At 44.9% G+C, this 14,047-nt stretch overlaps 1 protein-coding gene across 1 annotated transcript; it reads right to left on the bottom strand.

The window, feature by feature from the left end:
- Nucleotides 1–101: 101 nt before the first annotated feature.
- LOC141043050 (uncharacterized) lies at nt 102–4,691 on the bottom strand. The gene is made up of 5 exons (XM_073511967.1): nt 4,635–4,691; nt 2,916–3,518; nt 2,516–2,835; nt 1,625–1,715; nt 102–381 (listed from the first exon to the last, which is right to left on the bottom strand). Exons 1-4 carry the CDS (start codon nt 4,689–4,691, stop codon nt 1,691–1,693), a joined length of 1,005 nt encoding a protein of 334 aa, XP_073368068.1. The 3' UTR covers nt 102–381; nt 1,625–1,690.
- Nucleotides 4,692–14,047: the final 9,356 nt, after the last annotated feature.

Here is a 14,047-nt window from a genome sequence, read left to right as displayed (position 1 = left end):
CCAACTTGTAACACCCACGATGCGGCTATATCTCCCACGTGTCGAGGCATGACTTAGAGGCATAACCGCATTGTGGTTTTGTCGCAAGAAGGGTCATCTTCACACAATCCCATGTAATGAACAAGAATGGGATAAAGAGTTGGCTTACAATCGCCACTTCACACAATACATAAATAATCATACATCATTCAAGATACACACATAGGTCCGACTACGGAACCAAAATAAAAGAAGACAACCCAACTGCTAGATCCCTGATCGTCCCAACTGGGCTCCACTACTGATCAACATGAAAAGAAACAACACAACGAACAAGATCTTCATCGAGCTCCCACTTGAGCCCAGTTGCGTCACCTACACTGGTCTCATCGGCACCTGCAACTGTTTTGGAAGTATCTGTGAGTCACGAGGACTCAGCAATCTCACACCCGCGAGATCAAGACTATTTAAGCTTAAAGGAAAGGATGGGGTAAAGTGGTGAGGTTGCAGCAGCGACTAATCAAGTATGGTGGCTAACTTACGCAAACAAGAGCGAGAAGAGAAGCAAAGGAACGGACGTGAACTAGCAATGATCAAGAAGTGATCCTGAACTCCTACTTACGTCAAACATAACCCAGAAACCGTGTTCACTTCCCGGACTCCGTCGAGAAGAGACCATCACGGCTACACACGCGGTTGATGCGTTTTAATTAAGGTTAAGTGTCAAGTTCTCTACAACCGGATATTAACAAATTCCCATCTGCCACATAACCGCGGGCACGGCTTTCGAAAGATAATACCCTGCAGGGGTGTCCCAACTTAGCCCATCATAAGCTCTCACGGTCAACGAAGGATAAACCTTCTCCCAGGAAGACCCGATCAGTCTCGGAATCCCGGTTTACAAGACATTTCGACAATGGTAAAACAAGACCAGCAAAGCCGCCCGGATGTGCCGATAAATCCCGATAGGAGCTGCACATATCTCGTTCTCAGGGCACACCGGATGAACAGTACGTACAACTAAAACCAGACCTCGAGTTTCCCCAAGGTGGCGCTGCAAGTGGCTCTAGTTTGGACCAGCACTCAGGGGAACACTGGCCCGGGGGTTTAAAATAAAGATGACCCTTGAGTCTGCAGAACCCAAGGGAAAAAGGCTTAGGTAGGCAAATGGTAAAACCAAGGTTGGGCCTTGCTGGAGGAGTTTTATTCAAAGCGAACTGTCAAGGGGGTCCCATAAATCACCCAACCGCGTAAGGAACGCAAAATCAAGGAACATAACACCGGTATGACGGAAACTAGGGCGGCAAGAGTGGAACAAAACACCAGGCATAAGGCCGAGCCTTCCACCCTTTACCAAGTATATAGATGCATTAATTAAGATAAGAGATATTGTGATATCCCAACATAAACATAATCCAACATGGAGCAAACTTCGTCTTCACCTGCAACTAGCAACGCTATAAGAGGGCTGAGCAAAAGCGGTAACATAGCCAAACAACGGTTTGCTAGGAAGGGTGAAAAGGTTAGGGGCTGACGTGGCAGTATGGGAGGCATGATATAGCAAGTAGTAGGTAGCGCAGCATAGCAATAGAGCGAACAACTAGCAAGCAAAGATAGAAGTGATTTCGAGGGGTGGTCATCTTGCCTGAGATCCCGCTAGGAAGAAGAACGAGTCCATGAAGAAGACAAACGAATGTAGTCGAACGAATCCTCACAACTCCGGAACGAAACCGAAGCTAACGAGAGAAGCAACCCGGAAAGAAACAAACAACCTAGTAAACAACCACCACATACACATGGCATGATGCAAAACCAAATATGATGCATGTCCGGTTTAATGAGGCATGGCATAGCAAAGTGCAACAAACAACACTACAAATTAAGTGGAGCTCAATATGCAACGAGTTGCATATTGACGAAACACCACATATAATTATTTAGTTCTCTCTCATTATGTACCCAACAATATTAAAAGTTGATTACCATGGCAAGAGGTGAAGCATAATGAAACTACCTATTTAAGCAAGTTAAATGAGGCCGGAAACAAACAACAACAATTCCGGAAAATCCTCATGTCCATAATTTAGTTTTGGTACTGTTCTGCCATAAACGCAATTTTAATGTTGTTAAACAGCAAAATGAAGTGCACCATGTTAAACTAGGCATTTTTCTACCCCATTTACATATATAATTTAATTAAAACCGAGTTACGGTTAATTAGTTATGAATTAAATCATTTTAGCATGTTATTTAAGTAAAATAAATGTAAACAGCAACTTAAACATCTTAAACATGGATGAGAGCAGCATATTGTGAAACTACACAGAAATCTGAACATTTTACATATATAAATTATTTACAAAAGATGCACGGTTAATTAATTATTAATGCATGAACATGAGGGGTTTTTCTGTAAAACTGCAATACTCTGGATAATAGCTAAATCGCAGACATGGAAAAAAACTACACTGGGCCGAATCTAAAACCGGAGCAGGCCCAATAGAAGAATAACAAAGGGGCGCTGGGGGGGCCTCACCATGGGTCAAGGCCCACTCGGTGGAGAGGGAGGCTGGAAGGGGCGCTGGGCCTTGGTGCTTGCTTGCGGCCCAGGAGGCTGGATCGAACGAGGAGGCGCGGGGCCGCAGTCAACGCGAACGCTGCTCGTGCGCTCGTTCCCCTGTTCGAAGCAGGGAACTGCGGGCGGCGCCTGGAGCAGAGCTCCGACGAGCGGGCGAAGGGGCGGCGAGGCGAGGGACTTGGCGGGGCGAGGGACCGCGGGAACCGGCTAGATCCGAGGCCATGGCATTGGTGGAAGGAGACGGCTTGGCGGTTAGCGTCCACGGCGTCGGCTGTTGCCTGAAGAACGACAACAGAGGGAATTCAGAGAAGAAAAAACGGAGACGACGAGGGAGATGGCAGGGCACGACGGGGCCTGCCTGGGGTTGCCGGCGATGACGAGGCCAGTCGTCGGAGGCGCGAAGGCGAGGCCATGCTTGCCAGGGCGGCAAGGTGTTCGGTTTGGAGCAGGGAAGCAGAGGCCGCGGTAGGGGATAGCGAGCGCGTCGAGGCAGGAGATGACAGCTTGGCACGGCGCGGGATGAGCAGGATCGCTCGATCCGTTCAGGCGGGATGCAGACGGCGGCGCTGAACGCAGAGGCACAGGACTTGCGGCTCCGGCAGGAGGAGCTTGAGGCGCAGGGGACGACGAGCTCGAGCAGGGTGCCATGGCGGTCGGCTGTACGGCGGCGGACGGCGGCCGTTGCCAGAGGCGGGGAACGGGCGGGCGACGCGGAGACGGCCAGATCCGGGCGGCGTCGCTCCCGGCAAGTACTTGGCGGCGGCGGTTCCTTGCTGCGGCAAGTATAGAGAGAGAGAGAGATGTGAGAGAGAGAGAGAGCGAGCAGGAGGCCAGGGATGAGCAGGGCTCGTGCAGGAGGAGGAGGAGCGCTGCGGGATTGGTCCAGTGAAGAAAACGAGGGAGGATTGGATCGGGGAAGAACCCGAGGTGGGAGGAGACAAAAGAGGAGTGGCGGCGGCGGCTAGGAGGATGGGACAAGATCCCTAGATCTTAGGGTTGGACCTATATATATCTCATGGGATTAGATTAGAGGCTATTAGGCCCTCCGATTTAAATCGGACGATCGAGAAAAATAGGCTAGGGGAGTCCAACAAAGAAAACGGTGATGTTTTGTAGATGTTTGGGGATGATCCGAATCCAACGGTGACAACAACCCGGGTCGGGTTCGGGGAGGTTCCGGACGCGCGAGAGGGGTCTATGCACTGCGCAAGGAGGGGTTCGGTGGTTGTGCAGAGAGGGTCAAACGGTCAGACAAGAGAGAATCGAAAAATCCGGTTAGACTCAGAATGGTCAACGAACGTAAGGGGGGGCGCGGCAACTACGAGCGGATGCAAGTTTTATGAAAACAAATGCGGATGATGCAATGAAGAAATGCAACAACAAAATAAATAACAGAGCTGACACGCAAAACATGGAACACATCTGGAGCGTCGGTCTCGGGGCGTTACATTCTCCCAAGTTTTGAACGAAGAGGCTAAACACCCACTATAATTTGTGGGCTGCCCGAAGCAAGTGTTTGTGAGATGGAAATTACTGTCTACCCCTGACACTTGACATCCTTATCGACCGGATTTACACTTCTGTCGATAGGGGTAGACTAGTAACTTCAATCAGACGTGACACGACGGCCTTTGAGCCCATTCAGACACGGTGGGCGCCAAACGTGGGCGGCAAAACACATTTGATTCAAGCTTGTCCGAAAGAGATGTGTCTCTTCCTCCATTTCCCCATTCATACACGGTGGGCGGCAAAACAAACTCTCCTCGTCCGAAGTCGATGTAGGCTAATATTTTAAATAGGGGCAGATGTGTAACTTCCATCAGACGTGACACAACCGCCCTACCTGTCAGGCCCGTTCATACACCGTGGGCGCCAACCGTGGGCGGCAAAACACCCTCTCCTCGCCCGAAATAGTTACCGGCAAATATTTGGGAGATGCGAGATTACCGTCCTATCCCCAACCGACGCGATGTCCGAAATATTAAACGGGGGATAAGTTCGTAACTTTCCCCCATTTCAGATAAGCGCATCCCAAAGTTTGAGATCCCCCCTCCCCTCCGTTTCCCCATTCATACACCGTCGGCGGCACGACAACCTCCACACTGCGTCCAGCCTCCTCCATCCGCCACCCCATCCTCCACCTTGCCGGAGCCGCTACCCCTACCCCGTCGTCCACTGCAAGAGATGGACGTCTCTCATCCACGGCGCTGGACCAGGATCCTTTCATCGCCTCCTCTCGCTTCATCGGCGCCGTCGTCCACCTTGCCGTTGCCGCTCCTACGACCGCCTCGTCCACGGCAACAGGATATATCCCCCGACCCGGCCGTCTGCCGTCTAAAGTCTTCTTCCCCGCCGCCGACAGCCATCGCACCCGCGGCACCCTCAACGTACAGCATAGGCCTATACGGCGTCGCAAGAGAGGTGGTACTCTTCCATATGTGCTTAAGTTATTGATCTCACCCGGAAAATAGATCGTAATTTGTTTACTGTACTTTTCTTGTCCGTACCAAATCGCAGTGGCTAGTTGAAAGCAAACATTGGTTGCGAAGTAGATTTGTCCGGGTTGCACCTTCTGATCCGCCATGGCACGGGCACTATACTCGTAAAGCTTATGGTTTCCCCCCTTTATATTCACTACCATCATCGTAGGTCCTTCGTGTCGTGCTAGCACTGCTCCTCAAGACCTCAACCCAAAGCTTACGTGTTGAAATACGAATCTGATATGATGCTCATATCACTAAAACAGAGAACGTTTAATTGGTCACCTAATGTTCCTATATTCGTTTCGAAAAGCATGTGCGCCACCCACTGGTCCAGCTAGTTCCACTTTCCTGATTTTTCTCTTGATGCTTAGGGTTTTCCCCTTTTATCTACTCTACTATGATCTGCGTAGGTGCTTTCTGTCGTACTAGCATTACTCCACCCTTCAAGCTAAACAACACAACACTCAGAATTCGAAAGCTTAGTTGTTCAAATATGATTGTGATATGATACTGATATTAGTTAACCGACACATTTAATTGGTTAGCTAAAGGTCCCACTTGAGTTTCCAAATGCATGTCGCGACATATAGAGAGACAGCATATTTGCATTTCTTTGTCACTTGTTGACCGTACTTTCTTGTCCATACCAAATCTTAGTTGTTATTTCAAAGCAAACATCGGTTGCTAACTACCCTTTGCGCGGTTTGCAGCTTCAGATCTGCCATCCCACTGCCACGGTCAACACTGTACTCATCATGCTTATGTTTTCCCCATTTTATGATGACCACAATCAGCCTACGTGGTTCGTGTCGTAATAGCACTGCTCCACCCATCGAGCTAAACAAGCTTAGTTGTACAAATTCATATCTGATATTATTGCTGATATTAGTAAAACTGAGAGATGTTTAATTCGTTAGCTAAATGTTCCTACTTTATTTTCGAAATGCATGTGAGCCACATATGGAGAGACCGGAAAGAATAGTATTTCTCTGTGCGCTCTGGTTCATCATGGGTGGCCAACCGACATTGTATTGAAAGACTTGTAATATCTTCAATCTGCTTGCTCTTCTGCTCTTCTTTAAGATGATACTCTTCTCTTGCGGTCGACTGGTCAGGTCGAGTTGTTCTCCCTTAGTATATTTTGAATCTGTCAGGTCAGGTCGACTTGTTCTTCTTTACTATATGTTGAAGCTATCATCTGCGAAGTGGCATCACTTCTGGAGCTCTCATATTTTGAGTAGTAGGCCACATTATATTAATGCACACAACAAATTACAGCATGCATGGCATCTTTTAAAAGAATTGCAAAGATAGAACAAAGGGGTTTACAGGGAGGCAGTATTGGATTAGAATCACTTCTGCATTACAAAGAAAATCTCACTTGTTTTTATGTTTTCATGCATGTCAGATATTGAACATTATCAAAATGAATATGAGAATGGGCGCACGAGAGGAATATTGCGGAACGATCCACTGGCTAACAAACTTGGCATGGTGGAGTAAGGCCTATCTTATTCACCCATCAAGGTGCTTGCTCTAACTTTGCAAAGTTGTATTGGTCGCACATATTTTGCATCTGACCTCTTGCATTACTTCTACTTTGTTACACCATCTGCTTAGTTTAAGCATCATATATGAGTATATGCCATACCTATCCATTTTCTGTACCTATTCCATGTGTCGTCACACTATGTTTTTCTAGTCAAATGTTGTTCTTTCGTAATAGATGTCCAAAAGGAAGAGGGTGAGTGCAGATCCTCAAGGAGTACAAACTAGGTATTTGGAAAAGGTAGTGATACCTGTTAAATCAGATAGATCAGCAGTCACAGAAAACACAAGCCCAACTGTACCACACTTTACCCCTACTCCAGTGGCCAAACCCCTATTAGAACTGCTGGGAGCCTAGCGTCAGGTACTGTCTATGATATCAATTCAAAATTTGAACTCCTAAATTTCTACTTGTGCCATACCTTCTCTCTTGTATGAAAACTAATTTCAGATGAATCTCCTTGCTCAAAGGATCATACGATCTCAAAACAATAATGGGCTCTGCATTGCTCTTGTCAGTACCTCTCTCCCTTTTGCCTTGTAACGATGTACTTAATTAATTGCTATTTGATTACGTATCATCAGTCTGCACCTGAGCTTCATTATCCTCTATTTCTTCCAATATTATTTGATCTATATTTACTCTTTGCAAAATGTAGAATAATGGCAACGCTTATAAAGAATTTTCTTTGGGGAATTTATTGAATTATCCTTCCATCAACATGGAGAAGGGCTTTGTCCAGCCCGTGCTAACATGTAATGTAAGTTCATCCTTCTCAAGCCTTCAAACTTTGTTCTAGTATAGATTTGGATAGGCATCATTTCCTCCACTGCTGTTTGCTTTGCTGTTTACATCTGATTGGATGTTTGCAACAACTACCAGTTTCAAATTGTAGTTGTAAAAACATGTTCCTTATGCAGAACAGATCCATTTATTTGCTTATATAATTGTGAAACCTGTTACGTGTCTCCTTGTTTCTCTTTCAGACTCGCATCTCTTACGCCAGGCAAAACTTTAGGGAAGATAGTGAGCCAAACCATCTTGAGGACAGCGAGATGACCCCAAGGTCATGTCTTGATGAAGATAGTGAGTTGAAGCTACTCACCAGCAGGTGTGAGACAACCTCTGTGCAGTCGCTGCCTCAATCAGTTCGACTTCTTCATTCTCAACTTAAAGCGGAAAGGCTTGCTTCAGCTCAGCTCCGACTTGAAGTCAAAGATGCAATGAAGATGTCAGAGGACTGCCGTGCGCACCATCATGCCTTAAATCTAGTGTTAATGCATCTATCGTTGACACAACTGAGGTCTACTCAGCTTCTTCAGCTGTTTGGGGGGCCCGACGTGGCCAGGCCTAGTGCCTTCTGAAGTGCTCTCAGTTTTGTATATTCTTTTGTCGACGCGTTTATTTGCACTGGTGGCGAACTTTGATGCCCAGTGGATGTAATATGTGTGATAGCCGTGATAGCCTAGCGTAAGTTGCTTGCTTATTTATTTCCTTGTTGTCTTGTTTATTTGTTTGCTTGTAGTCATTGCAGTTCTTTTTCCACGGTTTGCTAGTGGTTGCAATAACCTATTTTTTAAAACTAGGCCACAATAACCATGGGCTAATATTTACTGTAGTGACACTGGGCCTCCTACGGGCCATAGAAACAGTGGGCCTTCTACGGGCCATAGAAACAGTGGGCCTTCTACGGGCCGTAGAAACAATGGGCCTTCTACGGGCCGTAGAAACAATGGGCCTTCTATGGGCCGTATCATCAATGGGCCTTATACGGGCAGTATGATCGATTGGCTAAACATGGGCCAATAACAGGCCGCATTATGGCCGTAAACGGGCTAGAGTTGGAATCGTCCGTTCATGGGCCGACCATAACGGGCCATCATTAATAGGCCGTATTTGATGATGCTATGAAAACGGCCCAACGTATTAACGGACCACAAACGGGCCGTCTGTAACCCACGGGCTGAATTTGGCCCACAAGCAGAAAATGACAGTAACGGGCCGTAATTAAACGAATGCTGGAAATGAGCCCAAGAATAAATGGGCTCTGAGAAGGCCGAAAGATAACATGGGCTGGAAACGGCCCAATGGAATAACGGGCCGTTAATGGGTATAAAGTGATACACTGTTCATTACGGGTCAGTTTCACCACGGGCCATAAATGGGTGTAAAGTGATACACTGTTCATTACGGGCCAGTTTCACCACGGGCCGTTAATAGGCCAAGAGTTACATAGGGCCTCATATGGGCCGAAAGACGTCATGGGCCATACATGGGCCAGAAGTGAAAACGGGCTGGAATCATATTGGGTGGCCCAGATGACGCTACTGGGCCTAATTCGGATAGGGCGTAACGGGCCTTGGGTTAGCGGGCTGTAAATGGGCTATATGCGAACAGGCCGTTAACAGGCTTTACATGGGCCGGCCCGCCACCTTTTGACCAAGTCAAACGGGCCGGCCTTTTCACAGGAATGGGCCTCTGTTGGGCCGTGCCACGTGTCGACGTATCATAGGCTCCTTCTGTCCAATGAGTGGATGACATCCGTCCCAACGATGAGCTGACACGTGTTTCCTCCAGCCAATGATGATTTTACACGTGGAAAATCCCCATTGGTCGGGGCTGTTAACGGGTTATCGGATCCAAAACCCAACCCGATAGCTTAACGGTGTTCCGTTACGGTGGATGCCACGTGTCGGTCACCCTTGACAAAAGCACTTCTGTGACGCGGGATTTATCGTCATGGAAGTGGACACTTCCGTGATGATAATTTTGGTAATGTCATGGAACACTTCTACGATAGCACAGGTATGACTATCTTGATACTGTCATAAAATCGTCATGGATGTACATGCATGACAGAAAATGCGACCTACTATGACAAACACGTATCATCACGGAAGTGTATTTTTTTTGTAGTGCAAGAATAAGAAAATCAGTAGGTATTTTATTTTCCCACACAAGACTTCAACATCTCTAACAATCCCAAAAGGTGATATGGTGTCTCTATTGGCAAGTTTAATTGTAACATCTATGTCTTCTATCTCTGCAGGTGCTCTGTCTTTCTTAATTTCTTGATATAAAGTGTAAGGAATAGCACTCACACTAGCACACATGTCACATAAACCATGATAACAATGATCTCCTATTTTAACTGACATGACAGGCATGCCAACAACTGGACTATGTTTATCCCTTTTATCGGGTTTAGCAATTCTAGCAGCTTCTTCCCAGAGGTAAATAACATGCCCATCTATATCTTCTTCTAAGAGATCTTTCACCGTAGCAATACTAGGTTCTACTTTAATTTGTTCATCAGGTTTAGGTGTTCTAATATAGCTTTTGTTAACCACAGTTGAAACTTTAGCATGTTCCTTTATCCTAACAGGAAAAGGTGGTTTCTCAATGTAAGTAGAAGGGACAACTGGATCAACATTATAGAGTATAGTTTCTTCTTTAGCTGGTACCGGTTTTTTAGTTTCTTATTTAATAGTGGGTGATATTTAAACCACTTCTCTTTAGGGAGTTCAACATGAGTAGCAAATGATTCACAAAAGGAGGCTACTATCTTAGAGTCAAGTCCATATTCAGTGCTAAACTTTTGAAAAGCATCGGTATCCATAAAAGATTTAACACAATCATATTTAAGCTTAATACCTGACTCTTTACCTTCGTCGAGTTCCCAATCTTCAGAGTTGCGTTTAATTCTTTCCAAAAGATCCCACCGGAATTCAATAGTTTTCTTCATAAAAGAACCAACACAAGAAGTATCAAGCATGGTTTGATCATTACGAGAAAGCCGAGCATAAAAATTTTGGATAATAATTTCTCTTGAGAGCTCATGATTGGGCATGAATATAACATTGACTTAAGCCTCTCCCAAGCTAGAGTGGTACTTTCTCCTTCACGAGGCCAAAAATTGTAAATATAATTCCGATCACGATGAACTAGATGCATAGGATAATTTTTTTGGTGGAACTCCAATTTCAATCGATTCCAATTCCATAATCCAATATCATCGCATAGCCTGTACCATGCCAATGCTTTCCCTTCAAAGATAAAGGGAAAACCTTTTTCATCACCTCATCTCTGGGTAAACCTGCAAGCTTAAACAATCCACAAATTTGTTCTACATATATCAAGTGCATATCAGGATGTTCGGTTCCATCTCCTGCATAAGGATTAGCTAGCAGTTGTTCTATCATACTAGAAGGAATTTCATATTCAATATTTTCAGTAGGTGCAGTAGGTTGAGGGGTAATTAATTGTGGTTCCGGACAAGGTGAAGATACCCCGAACAAACCCCTCAAAGGATTGTTTTCCATAGTAGCAAGTAACAATAAATTTCAGCACACTATATAAATGTTTCCTTACCAAGTTCCACTTACCAAAGGCGCTTCACTCCCCGGCAACGGCGCCAGAAAATAGCCTTGATGACCCACAAGTATAGGGGATCAATTGTAGCTCTTTTCAATAAGTAAGAGCGTCGAACCCAACGAGGAGCAGAAGGAAATGACAAGTAGTTTTCAGTAAGGTAATGTCTGCAAGTGTTGAAATTGTAAGTAGCGAAGTAGTTTGATAGCAAGATAATTTGTAACGAGCAAGTAACAATAATAGTAACAAGTATGCAGCAAGGTAGCCCAATCCTTTTGAGGCAAAGGATAGGCCAAAACGGTCTCTTATGATAATCAAAGTGTTCTTGAGGGTACACGGGAATTTCATCTAGTCACTTTCATCATGTTGGTTTAATTCGTGTTCGCTACTTTGATAATTTGATATGTGGGTGGACCGGTGCTTAGGTGTTGTTCTTACTTGAACAAACCTCCTACTTATGATTAACCCTCCTGCAAGCATCTGCAACTACGAGAAAAGTATTAAGAATAAATTCTAACCACAGCATTAAACTTTTGGGTCCAATCGGTCCCTTACGGAATAGCGCATAAACTAGGGTTTAAGCTTCTATCACTCTCGCAACCCACCATCTATTTACTACTCCACAATGCATTCCCTTAGGCCCAAATATGGTGAAGTGTCATGTAGTCGACGTTCACATGACACCACTAAGGGAATCATAACATACGTACCATCAAAATATCGAACACATATCAAATTCACATGATTACTTGCAACATGATTTATTCGTGACCTCAAGAACAAAAGTAACTACTCACAAATAATAAACATGCTCATGATTAGAGGAGTATTAAATAGCATCATGGATCTGAACATATAATCTTCCACCAAATAAACCATATAGTAATCAACTACAAGATGTAATCAACACTACTAGTCACCCCCTAGCACCAATCTATAGTTTCGGTAACAAGATTGAATACAAGAGATGAACTAGGGTTTGAGATGATATGGTGATGTTGAAGATGTTGATGGAGATTTCCCTCCCCAAGATGGGAGAGTTGTTGGTGATGATGATGACGATGATTTCCCCCTCCGGGAGGAAAGTTCCCCCGGCGGAATCACTCCGCCGGAGGGCAAAAGTGCTCCTGCCCAAGTTCTGCTCGAGACGGCGGCGCTCCATCCCGGAAGTCTTCTCTTTATTTTTTCTAGGTAAAAATGACTTATATACCAGAAGAAGGGCACCGGAGGTGGGCCGAGGAGGGTACAACCCACCAGGGCGCGCCTGGGCTCCCTGGCGTGCCCAGGTGGGTTGTGCCGACCTAGTGGGCCCCCTATGGTAGTTATTTGCTCCAATATTTCTTATATATTCCATAAAATATCTCCCTAAAGTTTCAGCTTGTTTGGAGTTGTACACAATAGGTGGCCTCACATAGCTTTTTCAGGTCCAGATTTCCAGCTGTCGGAATTCTCCCTCTTGGTGTGTACCTTGCAAATTATGAGAGAAAAGGCATTAGAATTACTCCAAAAAGCATTATTATGGATAAAAACATTATAAATATCAGTAAGAAAACATGATGCAAAACGGACGTATCAGATCATATCTCAGATTTCATGGCCTCAAGCCATCTGTCGGAATCTGGGCTCATCATAGCTTCTTCATAGTTCGTAGGTTCGCCTTGTTCTAGTAACATGACTTCCAGGACATGATTACCGTACCACTCTGGTGTGGATCGTGTTCTGGTTGACCTACGAAGTTCAGTAGTAACTTGATCTGAAGTTTCATGATCATCATCATTAGCTTCCTCTCTAGTTGGTGTAGTCATCACGGGAACAGTTTTCTCTGATGTACTACTTTCCAATTCGAGAGAAGGTACAATTAACTCATCAAGTTCTACTTTCCTCCCTCTCACTTATTTCGAGAGAAACTCCTTCTCTAGAAAGAATCCATTCTAAGCAACAAAGATCTTGCCTTCGGATCTATGGTAGAAGGTGTACCCAATTGTTTCCTTAGGGTATCCTATGAAGACGCATTTCTCCTATTTGGGTTCGAGCTTATCAGGCTGAAGCCTTTTGACATAAGTGTCACAACCCCAAACTTTAAGAAACGATAGCTTAGGTTTCTTACCAAACCACAGTTCATATGGTGTCGTCTCAACGGATTTAGACGGTGCCCTATTTAACATGAATGCAGCTTTATCTAATGCATAACCCCAAAACGATAGTGGTAAATCGGTAAGAGACATCATAGATCGCACCATATCTAATAAAGTACGGTTACGACATTCGGACACACCATTACGCTGTGGTGTTCCAGGTGGCGTGAGTTGTGAAACTATTCCACATTGTTTTAAATGAAGGCCAAACTCGTAAGTCAAATATTCGTCTCCGTGATCAGATCATAGAAACTTTATTTTCTTCTTACGATGATTCTCCACTTCACTCTGAAATTCTTTGAACTTTTCTAACATTTCAGACTTGTGTTTCATCAAGTAGATATACCCATACCTACTCAAATCATCTGTGAAGGTCAGAAAGTAACGATACCCGCCGCGTGCTTCAACACTCATCGGACTGCATCCATCGATATGTATTATATCCAATAAGTCATCAGCTCGCTCCATTGTTCCGGAGAACGGAGTTTTAGTCATCTTGCCCATGAGGCATGGTTCGCAAGTATCAAGTGATTCCAAAATCCCATCTGCATGGAGTTTCTTCATGCACTTTAGACCAATATGACCTAAACGGCGGCCCCACAAGTATGTTACACTATCATTACCAACTTTGCATCTTTTGGCATCAATATTATGAATATGTGTATCACTATGATCGAGATTCAATAAACCATTCACATTGGGTGTATGACCATAGAAGGTTTTATTCATGTAAACAGAACAACAATTATTCTCTGACTTAAATGAATAACCGTATTGCAATAAATATGATCCAATCATATTCATGCCCAACGCAAACACCAAATAACATTTAGGTTCAACTTTAATCCCGAAGGTAGAGGGAGTGTGCGATGGTCATCGTATCAACCTTGGAATCACTTCCAACACACATCGACGCCTCGCCCTTGACTAGTCTTTGTTTATTCTTCCTATT

Source organism: Aegilops tauschii, chromosome 3 (assembly GCF_002575655.3).
Source record: "Aegilops tauschii subsp. strangulata cultivar AL8/78 chromosome 3, Aet v6.0, whole genome shotgun sequence".
In the NCBI taxonomy this organism is placed as follows: Eukaryota; Viridiplantae; Streptophyta; class Magnoliopsida; order Poales; family Poaceae; genus Aegilops; species Aegilops tauschii.
Note: the sequence above shows the minus strand (reverse complement) of the source record. Positions and strands in the feature narration are given on the sequence as shown.